The 23,000-nt window shown below is 36.3% G+C and overlaps 1 protein-coding gene across 1 annotated transcript; it reads left to right on the plus strand.

Moving 5' to 3' along the window:
• The first annotated feature begins 662 nt into the window (after positions 1–662).
• On the plus strand, positions 663–21,181 carry LOC100893605. Its single transcript, XM_003728362.3, has 4 exons — positions 663–1,205; positions 18,103–18,311; positions 18,907–19,029; positions 19,444–21,181. Exons 1-4 carry the CDS (start codon positions 841–843, stop codon positions 20,067–20,069), a joined length of 1,323 nt encoding a protein of 440 aa, XP_003728410.1. The 5' UTR covers positions 663–840; the 3' UTR covers positions 20,070–21,181.
• The last annotated feature ends 1,819 nt before the right edge of the window (positions 21,182–23,000 follow it).

The raw sequence follows: 23,000 nt of genomic DNA on the forward strand, positions 1-23,000 counted from the left end.
GGCCCTTTATAATAGATAACCTTACTTCTTACAAGCATGTTATCTCCAACCTAAGAGAAGGTATATAAGATATTGATTTTAATTTTATTTTATACAAATTTAACATACAATAAAGAAGTTCAAAAAGCAATATGTCGGTAAGATAATGACATCCGCCGAAAATTGGAACAACAAAATATAATCACGAAATCAGAGAAGAATGTTATACTAGAAACCCGACTAGAAGATTCTCAGTGAGGTTAGCACGGGTCAATGACAGCAAAATCTCCAAAAGTTTGGAAAGCAGTCATGCGAGGCCTCAAAGTGATCTTCAATCTTCCAAGACTCAGTGACAAGAGTTCTTCTTTCAGATCTGTCAGCAAGTTTTACCCCCCCCCCCCCCAAATCCATCAGTGTAGCAATACGAGTGCGAAGGGGTTAACATTTTAAGCTTCCGTCTAATATTGTCCCGATAATAGCCCTCTAAATCTGTAATAACGAAAGAGCTGCAATTTCTAGAATAAAAATTAAAAATGATAAAATGAAATGAAACTTTCATACATATGCGAACATAGCACGTCAGCTCATTATTGGCGTTTGCATGGGCGCGGGCTCGATCGATCGATCGCGCATGAGCGAACAAACTCATCATCCAATCAGAATGCATTATGACGTTGTAAATTTCTGTCAACATAGTCATAGAAAATCTGCACAGTATAGAGCTGAATCTGTTACGTGATTAAGCTAAACTAAAATTAGTTTGATTTCATCTGAAACTGTAACCAGACGTAGTACACTTCATCGCTTGATAACGGGTCAAATATTTCAACTTTAAGAAATTTCGATTAATTGATAAGCATTATGGAACAGCAAACCCGTATCCTAACCATGCTGAAATCACCAGCGCAAGTACCACCTTCTTTCCCCCCGCAGCTGCCCGGCAAACCGGTGTCCATCAACAGCAACATGCCCGAGTCCATGCCCCGAGAAATGCCGCCTGGTATGGCTGCGGGTCCGCCGGGGGTGACGGCAGGTCCTCCAGTAGGTGCTGATGGGGAAACAATCATGGCCTTCGGTCATCGTATGGCCCAGACCATCAACGCCGGTTTTCTGACCTTGTCTATTGCTGTTGGACGTCAGACAGGATTATTCGAGGCCATGGGCAGCTTTCATGGACAACCCAAAACTTCACAAGAAATAGCCGACAGAGCAGGGCTTAAAGAAAGGTAAGCATTGATTCTCAACGCCCGTCTCAACGTCGATGTTTAGAATAACTAAGTTATGAGTGAAGAAGTAGACATTGACCTTGACCTTCGCTGTTCCTCACAGCCTCCTTCTTTCACATGTTCAGTGTTTCAACCCATCGAGTCTGTCTTCTTTCTAACTTAGATCTAAACATAGACCCCGAGATCCGAAGAGATAGGCCTGCATAGGCATAGCGCCATTTCGTGGGGGAACAGAGTACCAATAGTTCCAAGATTAATTTATTCCAGGTCTAGTTTTTTTTACACAGGTTCAATTCCATAACTGTTTGTACCGCTATCATGGTTTAACTTAAGATTAGTCTAATTTGATTACAGGAAGTTAGATCTTGTCAGGGTCGCTAAGCCTTTTTCTTTAGGGATCATGATCAACCAATCCATTTTATGTTTTTGTTTTTATTCGTAGCGGTTAACATGGTAAAGTCATTTACATGTAGATGTTGGTAATGTTCACAGGTAAAAGTGAATAATATTCCACATGTTTCTTGGAATATTTGGAGCTATCTGTATCAAGTGATGTTGTGCATTTTGAATCGTAATGCTTTCATTTCATTCTGAGCTGGTTACACTATATTAACATAACAACAAACAAACACTCGTATCAGTTACCGTATACTACTAGACCTTCATCTCTTCTGATAGTTGATTAAACGGTCAATTCAAAAGTCATCTTGTATTTGGCCAAAAATCTTGATTTTGAAGCACGTTTCAGAAAGACACGGATCTCCATTTATTTACGTCATGAACATTCCCATTACCAGAAAATGTGTGATTTATCACTTTGAATAATTCCCATTTCAAAACCATATCCGGTAAAAAATGTTTTTTTCCAAAGTTGTGATTTACATCATAACTTTGGAAACGGATGTAAATGTTTGAATGAAAATGACAGACACTGAAATAATATATCTCAATCCTCCCTACATAAATACATTTTTGGGGTAATATTTCTTGTTGTATGTTACCTGCTTTTTTTCTTAAAAGCATACATACGTCTATTTCTTTTAAGGGAGACAAAGTTTAAATGCAGAGCTACCATTTCATATAAACCCTTGAAGTTCTTCTTCTTCTTCTTCTTCTTCAAAATAATCTGCCTCCTTCACTGCTGAAGATTCTTGCAGATGTGTGCGAGTGCATGTGTGTGGCGACATGGGGATGTCCAGGTGTGCAGGTGAAAGATGTATATGTGCCAGTAAAAAAATTGCCGGAATTGTAGTACCTACTTGTAGCTCTGAAGTAACAGTTTACCCAGAAACTCAATAGCAATACGGATATCATGGAGGAAACAATATTGTTACTCACAATTTTGTTCATATTCTATACTAACTTGATGACTCATTGAATGTACGACATGGATATAGCGTGCGGAAACGCTATGATATTTTTTCTTCATAATATCGCGAATGTATTGATCAATATCCATCGTTAAAATAGTGTTGATCTCGAGTAGATTAATGTGGTCGCTTCCCCTGAAATGACATCTACTATATTATATTATTATAATGAACTTGATTTTTTTTTAATTTAAGTTTTAAAAGTAGAGAATAAAGATAATCAACAAAAATATATGAGAATAGGTAAATCTATCATAATCAAGTCGATATAAGTCTACGCTTCTACCCTGCTACAAACTGCGTTTCAGTCTCTTCAAAGAGGGTTTGAAAAGAGCTACAAAGGTATAATGGAAAACGGTATAATTTCACAGATTGAAAAAGTGTATGGTGTGGTTAGCCCATGTACGTCCTAATGATTTAAACAGGTTTACATTTCTTTCTTTTTAAAAGGAGCTTTTATTTCTTCTTTTCTTAAATATTGGGTTCATGAATATGTAAGAATTACCATTTATTATTGTAAGTTCTATCACTTTATTTCAACGGACCGATCTGTTAATCTTGAAAACGTCAACTTTTATTTGATCCTCAGTAGATAAGATCATCTTTGCGACTTTGCAAAGTAAAAATGCGTATTTTGTAAGACTTTGAGAACATGTAGCAATACCACCATCCTCCCGATCCATCCCCGATATAACAGTGACCGTATTAGACATGACTTGTTTGTATCAATATTATATCTACGTTTTTTCTTTATTTGGTAACGTATAGTGAAGAAAATATGAAAGACCAGTATGTAGAACATTAAAAAATTTGTCTGCATGGTTTTTAACATATTTTTTCTTTGACGCTCTCCACCAGGGGAGGGATTCGGTGAAGCCAGGCGTAGTCTCATCAGGACATATACAACTAAAAATTCATACCCCTTGTAAACTTGATATTTTTTCGTATCTCAAGAATAAAAGGCGAATAATTTTAAATGGAAGCTTAATATGTCAGGTTCTCAAGAAACTTAAACCAAGAAAAATCAAATTTTCACATACTTAAAACAATTCAAAAATTGCTAAGGGTATGAATGATTAAGTTGTTAACTGTATCCCCGAATGAAATAGCTTGATTTTTTGGGCTAGTATAACATCTGCTTACAAATCATCATGATGATGGAAATATGCTGGTATTATTGAGATAACTAAACGAAATGATTAATGATTACAAAACATATTTGTGAACTGAATAATAGATACTAATTTGCCAGGAAACGCAGTACACAGCGTGAAGGTGATGATTAATGGACAACATTAAGAAATGCATTGTGGTAGAAAAATTAATTATCTAACAAGATATAATGACATTTTTTTTTCCTTTCCCCTATATTTGAGGTTCATTTTATCATCGCTCATGCACGGTTAGTGTTCCCCCACACAATCACCCACAATCAAATATTACAATACACTACAAGTACCTTACTAGTGCCAAAATCCTTTCATTGACATGAGCCAGCGTCTTTTGTCGCCTTCACAAAGCCTCCATAAGTTACGGCAATTGAGACTCGCTCAGTTTTGAAAAAAAATCTGATACCATATCAACACAATATTTGACAGCACAATGCGTGGAAATATTGACCTAATGCTTTCATTTAATTTCAATACGAGGTGATGGAAACTATTTGTGGTCTGTATTTCGCAGGTGTGTCGAAGCGATTTTCACAAAAAGCAGTAGAGAAGAAAAACATTGCAACCATAACAGAAAGGAAATTTGGTAGTAAAGGGGCACGATGGTATGTGGATCCTATTTTTGAAAGCCAACCTACAACAAGGAACAGGATTGCCAAATTTCTCACCTACACAAATAGTTGTACAGGTTGTCGCCAATATGTCCATGATCCCAGTTAAGTAAGACACCTTGTATTTCAAGAACAAGAGATTATCCAGAGAACGATGTTTTTAGTTTGTGAACACTGCTGGCCCTTATATAAGGAAGAAGGGGACAAAAAACTTTTATCAATCAAGAAAAGGCGTCTATACTAACTTCATTTTGAAGGGAGGCCCCCTAAATCTTTAGTATGAACAAATTATATATGAATTGGATTACAATATTCAGAGGATGATATTCTTAATGGACAAAATGGTCCAAACTTCTAAAAATGTAATGATTTTATCCTTTTTTTTTTTTTAACGGTCTGGAAAACAGGAGGGCGTGCATCGGGTATGTCCTATGATGGATACGCCACTGAGATGGTAATATTTATTGGAGTGTCTGATCTTCATGTTTCGAGAATTATTGACCGATTTTTGCTTTCAGGGTCATCCTTAAGTATCAGGTTTATTCTGAGAGACGCACCACGATGCGCACTTGAAATAAGGTCAACGTGCGCGCATTTTTACGACAATTGTGCGTAAAATTGCATAATCTTTTCATATTAATAGAGGGCCATAATATATTTCAGTTTGATAACTCAGCATCTCTACATATTCTCGTAAAAGTCAATGAAAATAACAATATGTCTTTCATTCTTCCCGAAGAATGAAAGACATTCTTTAAAAAAGAAATTTGTTTTTTTAGGGGACGGAGGGGGAGGGGCGTGCTTCTAGTACGTATACTTATTTTGGTGTAATTAAGAAGAAATATTGAATTGTGGCAATATCAACACTCCGCCTCACTGACAGTCATGACTGACAATAAATTAGAAAAAGTCGAGAATCTGTAAGTCAATACAAAACTTGTTGTCACTCGATTAAATGAATGATAATAAGCCTATATATATACCAGTGTGATCTATTTTGAAATTTAGTGGGCGCTTTGGGTGTTACATCAACGCATTACGAACGCCTCGTTTCGTTATGCTCACAAAACACGACTTATGTGAAGAAGGCATCAAGGCTGTCGTCAATTATCTTTCACATTGAGGGGAAAAGGGCGTTCTACACAAGGTGCTGTTGGCACAAATTTCCCGTGCGTTTGTGACAACTATTTTTTTCTTCAGGAACCACGGCCTACTTTTCCAGACTCTAGAAGCGCCATTAATAGTGTCTAATTTGTCAATACTCTCACTTGCAACCAGACAATATCAACAGAGTGATCTTGAAATTTGTGAAGGGCCTTGGCCCTATCAGATTTGTTTTGCATTCAGAATACTGCATTTATGAAATTTTGCGCTCCTCACTATTGTCTTGTCCCGTGTCGTTGGATTATACTGACTGTGTACACTGCACAGTTGGAGACCCACTTGTCACACATGTCCTTTTCAATTTAGGGGATTTTTAAAGAGAAAAATCAAGGTAAAATCATTGGAAAGGTGTGTCTATTTCGTCTATCTGTCATCTCCATTGCGACCAGAGTTGTCACCTCCCACCGAGTTTCATGTGCCAACAAAATATCGGCTCGATTGCGAAGTTCTCAAATTCTGGCTGTCGTCTCGTCTCAATTAGTTGATAAATACTGTAAATCTACAAGATCTGAAAGAATATAGTATCTAGACCATGGCGATCATGATCAAAATTTCAACTCATTAACCATCATTATCATAAATGTTGTCAAGGGAAATCTTTTATGCCATGAGTATACATCCCAACAAATTATCTCATAATGAGACACAATACAAAATATCAGTGATGATTGTGGAAATATAATGTTGAAGAGACTGGCAACCATGCAGTTACAGAAGAAGTGGTGATCACAGTGATTGTTTTCTTCTTCTTCTCTCTTTCTCATTTTCAACAGCAAAATGCATGAAGTATACTGGTAAAATTTGCAGGGTCACAAGAGGTCATTAAAGGCAAGCAGTGAAAGTCTATATCTGTTTTGACACGAATCAAATAAATGCGATTTTAATGAAAGTAATCTCATTATTCTGTTTTAAATCCCATTCTACGTAAAGAAAACTAGTTATCCTTTTTCTGTTTTGCTGTATCAAAGAAAGGTTGAACAGAGATTTAATTTCAATGTACAATGCCAGATTTAAGCAAAGAAATAATCATTTTCACCGAAACGATACAATATCAGCAAATTGGAATCCAATTTGAAACCCAAGGAGAGACAAAATAAATGTGCACTCTTGATCCCCTTATCGGTTCAATTTTTAGCTTTCAATTAGAGCACTGCTATGATACCATTCAGGGTGTATAGATCTGAACATGTTGCTTCGCTGCATAGATAATTATACCCTTTCTACATATCCACCCATCAATATTGCATAATTTGGAAAGGCTAGAAGGAATGCGAGTCTGTCTACTGCAGTTTGTTTAAAGTAAGCGGTTTTTGATCTTACTAAACTCCGTTCAGTGAACTCCTCCCCTCCGATTCTTCTTACCAAAAAAAAATAAAGCCTGTCTTACCCGCCAAACTTTTGTTGTGAAAGAGCAAGATTAAAGATATAAAAGATGTGTCTATAAAATAGAAAGCGTTCGTATACTGCATTGCATCGAGACCATTGGTATTATTTCTCTGTCTCCTTTTCACTTGATAGACATTCTCTTATAAGATTTCTGCAAGCTTCTTAAATCAAGTCAAGCTGAAAAATCCTCGGCTTAACCGTTTAATCTTACTGCACGATGAAGTCTTGCAATGGTTCTAGGATGTCGTGTTATAATACTTATTAATGGGAGCTGGGATACCATGAAAACGTTTGACTCCTGTTCCCTCAACGAAAATAATCTGCGAGTTTCACCCACTTACCGGTTCGATTGAAGGTCTGGTGGATGAAACGAGAATGTTGGCGATGGCATGCCCAAAGTACGATCTACAAAATGAAAATTGCCATCATTTCTTGTTAATACAATCTTGTTTGGCATTCAGGTTATTTCTGAAATATTGCTTATGTAAAACAATAATGGGCCTATATTGTACAGTAAGGAAGAAAGTGAGCACAGCGTTGGACGTTTAAACTGCTTGACTTTTCTTGAGATACTAAGTCTTTTTTTAGAATATTTCAAAACATTAATGCGAAGGTTATCATCCTTATCCTGATAAATTTTATAGCGAGAAATTGCTGAGAATTCACTTGGAGGTAATTTTATTAATATCATACTGTAGGTCGTATGAAAGAGATGGAATTGTAAATAATGCAAAAACAAGCGATCCAATTTGTTGTTCGAGTTGGATGGTTATCTATGGGGATGACAGTGGATAATGATGTTGCAAAAATTGTACTTCCAAATATTTGAGGAATTCATATTGAGGACTATTGCGGTTTCTTTTCACTTCCAGCACTGTCCATGCCGGAATAGTATTTGGCAAAACAACCAAAATAAGTACCCCCGCACAGGCACTTCTGTAAGCTTACGCCATCATATTTTTTCCTTCTCCATAACAATATTTACTCCCTATATTGAATTTTAAAAAGTCGTCATAATGAACCCTAATAATGTCAGTCTTTGCCTAACGACAAATTTCCTGTATTGATAACAATAAACAATCTTCATATTCAAGTCAACTTCGTATGCTGTGTTGACAATGCCAAATGCTTCGATAGGAAATATGTCTGCATTTTGATAATGGAACAGCTATTACCGTCTCGTAAACCTCATTTGTAATTGTATTTTAGTTGAATTTTAACTGGGTTTACAAATTGAAATCCCCAGAGGTACAAAAAACGTGATTATTTGTTCTCTTATTGTTACTGGACGTAATTATGGTAGAATTCAAAAGGACTGCTACTGAAGAATGGCTTTAAGAAGTGGATGGACGATTTAACATATCTTGCTGTCAGCTATATTATACACGACGAATATAGAAGCAAAATAAGAACAGGTACAATGGTAGACTCTGCTAGTCGTTGTTCAGCGCTTTGCAGCAATTAAAAATTAATGATTTTTTTATGAACCCCTGAGGGGGCCCTATTAAGAAGACACCAGCCCTGCATTCTTATGATTTAAATACCCGTGACGGCTTGAAGAGAAGAGGAGAGGATAAAACTCGAGCTGGCTTTCGTAACTCAAAATGACATTGTCGCCTGAGTGCCTGAACATCAATTTCCACTTAATCGTTTGAGGGGGAAATTTTCCATTGCCGTATAAGTGAACAAAAGCGACAAAACAAAGAATACTTGCTCTTCTGCGTCGTATAATTTTGTAAAATATCGGAAATGGGGGCTGGGCTGTTGTGAATGGACCCTCATCGCTTGGCTACTCATCGATGACTAGGTACCGGCTCGTATTGGGGCTACAGCATCGACTGATCACGAGGAGTAGTTATATACCACCATATACATTTTCTAGTCCTTTGTTTACAAAGAGAACAAGATGAATTTGTCGGGTGTCTGGAATTTGAAGTTTTTTGGAAATATGCCAGCATAATTTTCATTATACTGCGTGTAAAATTTTAAATGGTAGCTCTTCAACAGTAGTGATTTTCAAGCGGGTTACCAGTCTTGCAAACATTTTTTTGTTAAACTATACATAATAATATTCTTTTTCGAATTTAGAACGTTTAGAACTATTTGATACACGAAATGTAAATGTACATTTTGTATGTACAATGTTTCATCCCTAGCCCACTTTAAGAGATTTTTAAACAATGTATTCCTTCTCGTGATGCCATCCTAGGCTCTCAGTTGTATCTATTACACTATTGGTTGTTATGATTGTTTCTAATATTGTTGAATTTGCTCTATCGTTTAGCAATACACACACCCACACGCACACGCGCACATACTTCTCATGCTGCCATCCTAGTCTCTCAGTTGTGTCTATTTCGCTACTTGTTGTTATGATCTTTTCTAATTATTGAATTTGCTTTATCATTTAGCAATACACGCACACACGCACGCGCACACACACTTCTCATGCTGCCATCCTAGTCTTTTAGTTGTGTCTATCTCGCTATTGGTTGATATGATTGTTTCTAATTATTGAATTTGCTTTATCATTTAGCAATTCAGACACGCACATGCGCACACGCACACACACACATACACACTTTTTTCTTCAATAGTTTTATTTACACGCACGCAAACCTAAATGGATCATACGCACATACATCTTTGTTCTCATTATTGTTGTCATCATATCTGAAAACGGCAAAGATGATTAGAGACGCAGCCTGCTCAAACAAAGTGATTTAAGGAATGTTAAGATCGTAGTTTCGACGAAAAATCAATTTTTACCAGTGCCCTTTTTTCTGTTTCAAATCATGAAAATAGAGTTTCACAAGAGAATGACTATTGAAAATGTATTTAAACAGCTAAATCCAACGAGACTTCATCATTGGAACCTAACACATACATTATAGTTAGGGTAAGACTGAAGTTCATTACAATCTCCCTACTTATTCAACAAGCAAAAGTGATGATGCCGGAGTTTCGAGTGGAGTGTGCTTACCAGACAGTATCGAGATAATTGTTTTGTGTCGTATGTTTTTTGATTCATTGTCAGGAAGTAGTAAACTAGTAAAATATAAAAAATGTCCTCGAGTATTCGGACTCGTGCCAACAATGAAATTAATTCGTTGACGCAAACTGACTTGCAACGTGTCTGTATGTATGTTCCCACAATACGCTCTCAACTAAATCAATGGGTTGGTTTATTGGAAAATGACTTCGTGAATAATATACAACCGGGGATGTAGTATTTATTGTTAAATGGAACTACTCATGCTTCAAACCACGGTACGGTGTCACACTATGATGCGCTTCAACTCCGTCTGATTGACTGGGGATATCATCAATTTGTTACAGCATGACATTGCACAAGGGCATAAAGTCATTTTCAATAAACTTTCTGCAAATTGTACCAGGTAGCATGCTAACCATGATGGCCATTTAAGAAAAAATCTTTTCTTTGGAGATTAGATTAGTCTTTTCAAGCAAAAATATCTTCTTCATTTTTCTCTGAAATAGAAGAACTTGTTCAATCTACAATATGAAATTTTAAAATCCGACTACTTTTTTTAAAAGAATGTGTGATACGTCCTTTGGTCTTAAACAAAATGTCATTCCTTTCTATGCAGGTGGATGCAGTTGCCGTTTCCCATCATTGTTATGAACAAAGACAAAAGTTTGATATTTGAGTACGTTTTTGTGGGTGAAAGTTCACTTCGCGCCATTTTCCCGCGCTTTTGTGAGTGTGGGTGTGAATTTTACAAACTACATGATTGTAAACTCTTTTCCCGACATTAACGAAATCTAGTTTTACATTATGCCATGTATATCAAGTGAATATTTAAAAGCACAAACTGACGTCACTTATACTTGTTGAGCGAATAGTATACTGATGTGAGTTTCAGTGTTAATGGCGTCATTAATATGCATATATTACATCTTGTGGCACCACGTTCAATTGGGAAAGGTTCAAAGCTGCATGTCAAAAGAAAAGGAGAGAATGGGGATCTACATGTATGATTCATATTCTGTAACAAGTGACAAATTGTCAAGAGTTTATATCAAGAATATCCAATTAAACGATTGGCTTTAAATTGTTTCAAGCAATCTATAAATGCGCCATCTTGTTTGACGGATAAAGCATGACCACGAGGGCTCGGGTGTTAGGTAGTTTGATGAGGTCAATGTTTAAGGAACAATATCTGATTTCTTAAAATATACTTACTTATCTCCAGTCCATATCATGAAATGATTGATCATAATTGGAAAACGGTGTAGGCTTGAAGGTTCATCATATCGCCCAAACCTCTGTTCGTGTTGTTTTTAATCATCACAAACCAATTTTTTTTAAACCTCGTTGCTTTAACCAACAAAAAAAGAAAAAATGAACGACCTAAATCTCGTAATTATTCTGAGGATGATTTGCATAAAGATGCTACAACATTTTAACACTTCGAATGAGAGGAAGAAATGTGCTCCGGCATTAGCCTATGAAATAATATATTGCAGACATGCCAATTGTCATATATAGCAATATTATGTAGCAGACTGTATTGACAGAGCAGACCAGGCCGGGATCAGACCATATGAAATCCGATAACTAACTATGTATTAATCTTTCACCAAAAAAGACAACTCTTCTCGCATGTATCCCACATGCATGCCTCGGTAACTCGAAGGAATCATCCAGATTCGTTATCGCTGCCCTTTTGTTCGTTCAGAATTTGGTGGAATTTAGACCTTTGAATGACATGCTCACTAATTGTCATTTTTGTCACATATCTGTGATCTAATCTGGCGGAATTAATATCTCACCCCCCCCCCCCCCCAATAGTTTAATCCTACCTCACTATTGCCGTGCATATACAGGTGTTTTTCAGTATAAGAGTGGGCGGCTGTTCTGAGTCGCTAAAAATGCTGTTCTCAAAAAATTAGTAATTCTGTTGCGAAATGTTTATTTTCTATGCGTCATTACAATAAGTGGCAAATCATAATGGAATTATTAATATGTATTTTATTTCGCAAAACATTCTACAAAAAGCCCTATATACAATGGATATTTTAAAATGACGAATAAGCCAAGTGAAATTAACATTTTTCTGTACGTCCACTTAGTTTTCAGATACATGTATGTGGATGTAGAATGATAAAATATTTAATTCTTTTATAATTATATTATAAACATTTAAAATGTTGATTTCTATAACGATTCCACTTTCATTGAGGTAATATTGTGATCAGAAAGACAGACCTTTGGTTACACCTTGTCTGTGGCGCCCTGGAATAAGATTGTTTGGGCGTGAGTGTTTTGCAGTGAGTGTGAGGGCGGCTTGTGTGTGAGTTCATGACTATGCGGGCTGATAGTCCTTATGTATATCATTTCAAAACCCTTAATGAAAATCTGAGCACCACGGATGCGTTGATAAATTACATTCCGTGATGACGTAATAATTTTACGTCATGGTTATTTTGTCAAGCCGCTTTCCAGAAATTTGATATGCTGATTAAAATTAATTAGGTCAGCTATTGATTGAGAACGAATTTCCCCATCACACAATGCTGATTGAATCAAAGTATGAAAATGTCATCATGATGTCATAACTGCCTGAATATACTTCGTAGTATCCCTTTGGTTGTGGGGTTTAATTCTTTGTCCTTTTAATTTCCTTTTTCTGATAAAAAAAGGTGACAATAATAATTATCCATGCATTTTATGGAAAAGGGGCAAAACGTTTCAGAGCAATTTAACACAATACAGCAAGGGATTACTCATATCATAAAATGTGTTTTGGGTTTCTTTTTCTAAATTAAAAAATAATATAGAATATTTTGATCGAAAATCGATTGATAGAACAAAAAGTGAGGGCTGGATGTCTGTCTGTCGCGCTAAAAATATTTCACAATGTTAACTTTGCATGACTCTGTTTGTCCTGCAAGGTGCACGTTCGGCATGGGTGGAACTATAGTACTTTATTCGGATGGATGCGTGCGTGTGTGTGTGTGTGTGTGTGTATGCTGTGGGTGTGTGTGCGCGCGTTAAATTAGGATGGTAAGGGAAGTTACCATTATCCAGAAACTCTACACAAAGTTTGCTTAAAATGAATATTTTTATGCAGAAATTTAGAAATTGGAAGCTTTTGCAAAATTAGACCCATTCAGGATGTGAATCGATCCACTAAACGATTATTGTACTGCATTAAATTTAGCAGGTACAATGAAAAATTTCCTATAGAATGGCCAGTAATGCTTGAATGTTTATTGATTACTTCAATATCTGAATAAATATGTTTGTTTTTTCAAACACACGCGGTATTTTGGGTTTAGAAATACTACACCTATTTCTAAAATATATGTGATGTAATGCCAATGAAACTCGTCGTTTCCAAGCTTACTTTAGATGAGAAGAGAAAGGAATTCGGAAGTAACGTTTGTCACAAAACGAAGAATTGATTATTGACATATTGACTTGTTACCTTTGGTTGGTTTTAATACACCAATCATCCGATTATGACACACGGGGAAAGGCATTGATGGCGATTAACAAATTGAGAGGAGTGTCTTTGTTCGTTTTCCTCTTATCAGCGGTCCGCTGATGGACAGCAACCGAAGCGTTACGGCTAAGTGAGGCCCACGTTTTTCGGCTTCACGTCCTAGGGTTTTACCCGTTCTTTTGTCCAGGAAGCCGCAGTGGTGGTTTTTGACTAAAAAGGAAGGGGCTTTATAATAAGAGGCTCACATCTTTGTCATTCATCTTAAGCCAATGGAAATGCTTCAGAATTGATAAGGTTATATACCAAAGAGGTTGAATCAGCCTTTTAGGAGAAAACAGGAAGGACCAAAGCGGAGCGTTTGACAGGAAACACGAGGCATAAAGTAAAAGGAGAGTCTGAGAAAATTAATCTCACAAGTGCAACAGATATCCAAATCATACTTCGGTTATCAACTCCTCCATTTTTCAAGATTTGATCCATTCAAACTATTTGAAACCGTACGGATACTTTTTATTGACCTGACGTGTTTGAAGTAAAAGTGAAATAATCGTTCATGCCGATACAGAAAAGGGTCTCTTGAAAACTGATTAAAAACGCATTCATCGTATGTTATATATTTAAGTTTAATTGACAAATGTCTCAAATTTTACGGATTTTACCATGAAGTTTTGCAGTTGTTGCAAGGTAATAATAGAAGGATTGCTATCTGCGATATAACTTAAACGAATGAGAGACAGCACTCTTCCATTAGTGTCAATTTGATTGAGTGTAACGATAGCGAACGAACACATGCCTATCCAGAAATAAGTTTTATACAGATCTTGTGATAAAAGGACTCATCAAATGGCAATTTGTATCAATATTTTATTTCCAAAGTGCGTTTTGTAAGCTAGAAACGACATAATTGATCAAATTTTGTAATCGCTCCTCTATCGCCCATTTCGTAACAATGAGTATTTTATGATGTTTTCCTAATCTTGGTACATGGCCTTAGGCGTACAAAATCAATAGTTAGTAATTTCCATTCGAGTCAGACGGTCCGTGACTTTCGTAATGATTTTTAAAGTTGAATAAATAATATTTCTGCCTGTCACTCTAACATGTACCGATTCTGTTGTCACGATTTGATCAAAATATCTTTATCATCTCGGCAATTTTATGGTTGTTATTCTTCCTGTTTGTCAAAACGAAAAACGAGAAGAAGAAAAAACGCGGTCTCTAACCAAGATCGTTAAGGGCTTCGCATGCAAATACATCAATTCGATATCATAATCATCCTGACCGCTTTCAATGGGATCAAAACTTTTACATTGGAATAATAAAATACATTATAACTAAATTTAGAGCGGTCTTGTTCTCATAATCCATTCGCATAGTTTATCGAATTCTTCATCAGTTCGACAAGAAAATAATCAATGAAGACGGAAAAAGATTGCCGGCGGTGAATTTGATAAACCCCGACAAACAAGCTGCCCCTAAATACTCCTCGATATGACAATGGTGGGGGTATATTGATATGAATAGAGACGAAATTTGGTGCGGTTTGACGGTGCCCCGGGGGTGTTCCGGAGCAAGCCTGTTAGATAAATACTCGTGATTATAACGTCGCACAATCTGCGATTTACACCAGCATAGACTTCAAGGGCACTTACAAAGACGAAATTGCTCCTTAATTATAGGATGCACACGAACTGCGTAGGTATGGATTCTTAATCATATTATATAAAGTTAGCTCGAAGATGCAGACTCGATAGATTATTAGCTGGGCTACTATTTATAATAAAAGAATGAAACAATTTCGTTTTTTAAAAAGAAGGAATATTCCCATATACTTCATAAAAAGAACCATAATAATTGATCCTCAAAATATAAGAGGACTTGATTTCATTATATAATCTTTAAAATACAATAAAAAAAGAGGTGGAGAGAGACAACCCGGCAGACTGACAGGCCATGAAGAAGAGCGCAATTTGTATTCAACCTCATAAAAAGAAGAAACTCCATGTGCCCTTATTCATAATTATAGATTCATTAACAAAATTCTTCGGTATTAACATTAGGCACAATCCAGAATCATATCGAACATCTCCCCTTCCCACCCAAAGAAGAACCGCACCTGGACACAATTCCGTTAATTACGTCTGATAGCCGTACATGTATGAGATTATTATGGTCATCGACCATTTCTTTCGAACTCTAGACCAGTGTGTTTCAGTGAATGGAAGTTACACACTTTACATTTTTTTCAAAGACCACCAACAATCATCATCCTTTCAAGGTATTGAAATTTCTCTTCGTTTCATTTCCGAGGCGAAAAATATGAAATGCTATTTGCTCCGCTAACAATTTCAATCCAAACCGAAGAATATTCAATATTTAAACAAATGGAATTAAGTCGAGAGGAGAAAAGCCTGTAAACTGCTTATCGATTTAGTAATGCTAACACAGAATACAAAAAGGCAAGTCTCGTTTGCTTTATGGTCGTGTAAAGTTTGCCAAAAATGCCGCAGGCTTAAATTGAATCTTTTGATTCTAGTGTAACGATACTGTATGTTTAAATTTCATTTTGTGACTTTATCAGTGTGTGTATTGTCAAAAGGTTCTCGACAAACACATTCTGCTCGACATCAGGGATATTAGTATATCTGTAGAAGAGATTGTGACGGAGGTTAACGATCGGATGTAGGCCTTCTTTATGATGTAACTTATGCATATATTTTCTAAAATTAATTTTGTTATAAATGGAATTATAGGACATGTTCAGTCTCCCAAACCATTTGTTGTGCATGCCCAATGCCACCTTTTCAATATGATTTTTCTGAGAACAATAAGACTGGAGAGATGATTTGTTTGAACTGGTGACGCAGTGGTATACAGAGGCTAGTGTAATTTTTTTTTAATTGTTTGGGGGGAGGGGGAATTATCTTAGAAATTTACTGAACTCACAGATTGTACTTGAAAAAATACCTTCAATTTTATCCACCTGTCGGCTAGTTGAAGTTTAAACAGGCCTTTCTTTCAATTCTATCGAAGTTTCTTCTAAAAGACGTTTTCCATTAATTATCTCAACAAAATTTAAAAGAGAGCTCATATATTATCTGCCCATAATTTGTACTCCAAAATAAAATGTGTCCTTTCTGATGCATGCCATGGGTGTATTGTAGTAATTTGTTTCATGAAAAAACGCATTCTCCTTTTACTCATACTTCGTAGCTAAGGGATCTGTAAACCTATTTATATATAATTATATTGGATATAATAGTCCTGCGTCGGTTGACAGAAAAAGAATGCGAAGAAAATTGAACAATTAAACTACTGTTGGGTGCGGATGAAATCTTAGGTGTGAAACATCAATGCTACATAGTAATTAAGAAAGAAAAAAATATTGTGCTCTATAATGTAAAAGCACGCTGAACAAAGCCAGTATGGTTGAAAAAACACACAAAATAGAGGGTTGTACCGAAAGCGGAAATATTCTATCAAGGAAATCTAATGCATTTGGAAGTTTTCTTTATTGTATGGGTGAGCGAAGTGTGTAAGTTTGTTTTCATTGTGTAAAAATCATCTCGATGCATGTTCCTACAGTTTGTCGCAGCTGCATCTGAGAAGAAAACAAAATAATAATACCAATATAATATCTGCATTTGAAAAATACTGATGGACAGCTCTCGCAACGATAGACTACAAAAGCACCGCTACTAACCCCACCTGAATGAATAAGATTTGGCCCCCAATTCACTCCCGCCCTAGCCCTGCCAGCCTGAAAGAAGAAAAAAAAGAAAACTTGAAGGAATCTATGCCCCAAACGAGCAGCCAGCTTTTATGGCTGCGTCCCCTCTTGTGTATAACCCATTTTTTCTTGCTATCAATTTACTTCCACCCCTTTCAACGTCTCCCCTTCTGGTATTGTCCGTTTGGGGTTTCGTGTATATACATGCAATGTAAAGGCAAAATGCTGTTTTCTAATTTTACAGATTTATACTCGTTCCCCCTTAGGGCCAGATTAAACCGATGCATTGAAAACGAATGAAATCTAATTACTATGTCCTTGAACTTGGATCAATAGGATGAAAGACGGTCAGGGGGTTGATGAGTTTCTTCTCTTTAATGTCTCCATCTTTTTAAATTGGTAGTCGAAACTCCTCTATGTTTTCATTTCTGCTAGTTCAGATTTAGATAATTCGCGGTTATTTTCCTGTCGTCGCAAAGATTGCTTTGAAACAATTTGTGTTTCAGTATTTCGCCTTGAGCAGTATTGGCCTTTGATTGTACATATATTTCAACTTTATGTGATGTTTGTTATTATCATCTTAATTTTTTGTTGAAGTGTGAGGGTTTTGTGGGTGTTTAAGGTCTATCCTTCCCTTTGTATATAGAAGGTTACCCTCGCAGAATATATGCATAAGCCACATCTACAATTATTGTTATGGATCTTCTAAGTGCATTTTTTTTTACAAAAATCCGTTTATTATTTGATATGGTTTAGAAAAATCACATATTGATTCGGATGTCATATTTTTAAAGTCCCGCCTTCAAGAAAAGCTCTTTATCGAATTACCTTTCTTTTACTTTCTTTGTTTGTATAAATGAAATAGAATTAATGTTAAAGATATACAAAGTGCTCGTAATTGAATCAAGAAAAAAGAGACATAATAATTGTGTATCATAAAACAATCGTGAAGTGAGCTTTTGATCTTCATCCATTTTGCCTTTTGTTCTTCCAGATATGTTCGTGAGTGGCTTGGTGCCATGTTAACTTCTCAAATCGTCGAGGTCGAAGGAAGAGACCGCTTTTTTCTGCCGCCACACCGAGCCATCTTTCTCGGCCGAGACGGGCCAGGAGAAGAACTCGCCATTCTCGCGTGTGCCTTACCCGTGCAGAGTCAAGTCTTTGAGAATATCGTCGAGTGCTTTAGGAAAGATGGTCCGCGAGGTAGGCTATTTCATCTTCAATTGCATCTTCAATTTCATAATTGAAAGAAGGGTTTTAACGATATACATAAACAAAAACGACTCATGTTGACATTCTCGAAAAAGTACCCAAAACATTTACATCAGTGTTAACAATTATTAATCATGAAATCTCTCCAAGTGGTTTTAGACGAAATACATCTTTAAACAATCGATATATTTAATTTCTTAGTAAGGAGATTTACATGTACATATATTCCTAAGTATCTTAATAGGTTGAAGATTTAGAGGTTTTAGTTCCCATGTAGGCCTATATTATAATCCCAGTATTTCTTGTTTATTCTTCTTTCTTTTTCTCAGTTCCCCTTTTCTCCCTCTTTTCTCCCTCTTTCTTATATTTTTCTCTCTAGTTTTGTCAATCTGTCTTACCAATGATACATGTATCTAAATATTGCATTCAACTATATTTTAGGTGATATTTCAACCTTCTGAAAAAGAAAGTATCAAAGTAATGATGAGGTATTTCCAAAAAGACTGATGAATTTCGTTGTTATAGAATTAAAACCTGTCTTGTGTTATACTGTAATGTTAATCCATTGATTGTCTTTGATGTACAGGTGTGCCTTATGATTACTTCGACAAATTCCACGGGTTCATGAGCCAGTGTTCCAATATCTGGTGGGGCAAGAACTTGGTCAACTGCTTCCTCCCAACTGTACCTGGTCTAACGGAGAAACTTGGTATGTAACCACCCCCTATCACATACCCACACACACACACACACACACACACCACATAATTCTCTCTGTCTACTCTATTCCCTTTCGTCCATGTAATCCTTTGCAAATATTATATCGAAGTAGTATAGTAGTACATGAACTTATTTGCTTCTATCGGATGTATTTTAACCTGTCGTCTATGAAGTCGACACATTCAGGGAGTAAAGTAGTTCACTATACAATGATTTGTTTTGTATTGATCCTTCAACAATTATGCGATATGGCATCAACTATGTATTTCTAATTTTGCAATTCAAATGTCTGTAATTCAATGTTCTTTTATAAAAAAAAACTGTCTCCATGAATGTCGTATTTAGTATTATTTATGTGTAAATGATAATAACAAACTTTAAAATTCATGTTTTGGTTTGACAGAATCTGGTATCACAGTTCTGGACGTTGGTTGTGGAGAAGGCGGTGCATCTATTCTCATGGCCAAGCAGTATCCTAACTCACGGTTCATAGGAATCGACATCTGCAGCTACGCTATCCAACAGGCCAAGGGTTACGCCATCGACGCCGAGGTAGAGAACGTCGACTTCCAGATCATGGATGCCCACTTAATGCCGGACGAATGGGAGTTCAAGTTCGACTACGTCCTCGCTAGCGATTCCCTGCATGACATGGCACATGTGGGCGTCGTGTTGCGAGAGATACAGAAAGTGCTCAAACCCAATTGCCACATGTCTGTCCTGGAGGTTAACGCCCGTTCCGACATCGTCGACAACTTATCGATGCCGTTTGCCTCCACGTTCTACACCAACAGTCTCTTTCACTGCATGACGGTATCGCTGTCGGCCGACGGCGGGGAAGGGCTCGGCAACATGTGGGGACGGGAGAAGGCCACGGCTGCGCTGACCGAAGGCGGATTCACGGTCATCGACGAGTCCGTTCCCGAGGGCTGGTTCAATATACACTACGTCTGCATCAAAACTGACAAGAAGGGCCGTTCGTCTTCTGACAGCGCAACTTCGACGCGTACATTAAAACCGGACGACTGATCGAACATGAGATGTCAATGATTTAAGACATGGAACTAAAATTCGGGAAGAGCATTGTGCCTCAATCCTGACACATATAAAACTGACTATTATTCAACCACCGGAGGATATCGTCACCTATGACTGCTATGAGAAAGACGTATTCCGTGAAAAAATGTTAAGAATTTCCTGATTCCACCGCCATTTTGATAAGCAAACACGTACACTTTTTAATTAATAGCTGCCAGGAGGTAAAAGTTGTAAAATGTACATAATAAAAATCATGAATGACAAGAAATATGCAGTCTGGCTGAAATGGAATTGTTTCAATCATGGTATTGTACAGTTTTGAAACTCTCCTAAACCATCGTTATTTATTTTCATAAGATAGCAACTTTATAGCGCCTGTATATACAGAAGTATTGTATTCACAAAGTAAAATATTGTGTATCATGTATATCGGGAAATGTACAAAAAAAAATAAGTAGCTCTCTCCACAAATTTATTGGAACTATCTTCAATGATTATGAAATCAAAAATGGGAACCCTCTAGGTATATGGTAAACATCAATGTGACTATAAACTAATTTAGATTCTTTATTAGGTTCGGATACTGCTCAAAGTTTGGAGGTTTTTCAAAATTATCCAATTACTTGATGTGGTATAATGTATGTTAAAGACTGATAAATAAGCATGACTTTACAAAGACGTCATTGCAAGATACATTTGTTAAAGCAATATTTGCTACCTTCGTTCATTATAGTTTTCCAATGATTTTTAGTCTCAATATATTCATTCACGACGTTAAGATGAGAACCATAAATCGAATTTACTTGTGTTTTACTCAACCTGTGTTTCTAAGTTGTTCTAAAGTAATCACCAGTGATCATATTTATTTTATCAATTCTGCATGTATTCAATCAAAGTTGTGTATTTACACTATTCTTATTCATGTCTTTGTAAATTGTTTGGTAAGAAATACTATAATTCTGAATCGTAAAACTGTGTGAATGTTTTTTCACTACACTCCCAGTTCCCTATCTGTCTATCTATCTAACTAAGTATCTTCTCCCGGTTCGGAGGTTGATTGCAGCATCTCTCCATTTCACTCTATCTTCTGCCATTCTGATGCACTCTTGCAGTTTTAATCCTATCCAGTTCCTGTTCGTGTTCTTGTGACCCCAATATATCGGTACGAATACACTTGATATAATAAAATTTCCACCCCAGCCATTTGACATCTAAAAAATTCAATATCAAACTATCTATCATGTTAATAAAATAGCTTTGCTATGCGGTAACAGGTAGTTACGGGATCGGAGCATTGGTATATTTTATGGAATAATTCTAAAAGCAGCACCGATAAGTTACGTCAAATATGAACAATTTTTAAAATGGTATATATCTGGTATTCGTATTGCTCAGGCACGATAGAAATGGGTATGTATAAATGAATACTCATATTATTAGGATAGGAAGGGAATTAAATGCTACTTAAAAATATATATAATATGAGTATGGGAGGATGAGTTGCATTGCTTCTCTTTACAATACGATAGCCGTTATGAATAGAGAAATTAAATATAATCTGTTTTGATAGCCCTTGCAATTGGGCCTTTATTTCACTAATTGTATATTTATCCAGCGGAATCAGCTGAAGGTTCGATGTAAATTCATGGCGAGGTTGACAATCAAGAATAACCATGGTAACTATTGAAATATCCACCATGACGTCATTGGGAAAGTGGGAAAGAAGGCGTTTTTGGCGCCGCTGTAATTGGGTGAAATTAAAACGTCTGTATAATTTCATCGTTTTCAAGGTTGCCATTTTCAATCAGTTTTCCACAACTTAATGAAAATTCCTGCAATGTCTGATGTTTTAAAACGTAATGGCCTTCCTTATACTTCTCGATCTAATTATTTTAATGAAAGATACATTTTGAATTCAATGTTATTAGTATTAAGCTCCCCCCCCCCCCCCCCCCCCATTTTGATAGGGAATCGATATTGGTGTTTTATCATACATGTACATCATAAATTGCAGATATATCATTGGAAGCTTGGAAGGGTTATTCCGGCTCTATGCAGTATCTTAGCGGTATTATTTTTGTTAGAATAAGGCAAGTTACAGGCATATGAAATAGACTTACGTCCTGTAATTTTAACGCTGGAACATATATTTATCCCTTATTAGAATCAAGATTATTTTACTTTTATTCTTTGTCTACGCAAAACATCACTGTTTGTAAATATGTGTATTTTGAATTCTTTCTCAAAAATGTCTATAAATTTTCTGTAATAGTTCTGCGTTTTATATTCAATTGTAATTGTTTTAATAAATATTTCATTTCAATTACTAATAGAGGGCTACATGTTTTAATTGATTTGTTGTAATTTGAAAATGTGAACAATGGCAATGTTTGAAAAGACATTTTTCTCAGTTTGGGAAATCGGGAAGAGGCAGGTCCAACAAAAAGAGCAAAATGGGGGGGGGGGAGGGGAGGGGGGGTTGGTTAATTGGTCCTTGTTGTGACATTGCACTTGAAATTGCTTTATCACCCAAGTCAGTTGTTTATTGTCTGTACCATTGATGCATGACATGACTACATGCATATTATGTAAAAGCACTTCCTCGGGCAATGTGTCTAGCATAGCACCATCTATTGCTGTGCACTTGATACACATTCAGAATTCGACATGAATTTCGTTGTGTTGTGAGGATCAAGGATCCTCTTTATGCCAGCGCATCATGGGGATTTGAGCCATATTATTGTCATAAGGGCAGGCAAAGAGGTTAGTTTTGTCACCCGTATTACATTCTGTAACAAGTTTGGATGTATTTATTAATTAAAAAAACTAATCATGTATCATCACGAAAGCGGCGACTTGTTTGCTTGAGTGAAAATTAAATTACAGTTGAAGAACACAAACTTGAGGAATGTATGGAGGATT

The sequence above is a fragment of the Strongylocentrotus purpuratus genome, unplaced genomic scaffold (genome assembly GCF_000002235.5).
Source record: "Strongylocentrotus purpuratus isolate Spur 01 unplaced genomic scaffold, Spur_5.0 spur5_scaffold_5, whole genome shotgun sequence".
Lineage (NCBI taxonomy): Eukaryota > Metazoa > Echinodermata > Echinoidea > Camarodonta > Strongylocentrotidae > Strongylocentrotus > Strongylocentrotus purpuratus.

Bases quoted from the DNA above. Each gene is read 5' to 3' on its own strand.
- LOC100893605 (XM_003728362.3), top strand. From the start codon at position 841: ATGGAACAGCAAACCCGTATCCTAACCATGCTGAAATCACCAGCGCAA. The intron at 1,206-18,102 runs GTAAGCATTGAT...TTGTTCTTCCAG, and splicing joins AGAGCAGGGCTTAAAGAAAG to ATATGTTCGTGAGTGGCTTG. The intron at 19,030-19,443 runs GTATGTAACCAC...TTGGTTTGACAG, and splicing joins TGGTCTAACGGAGAAACTTG to AATCTGGTATCACAGTTCTG.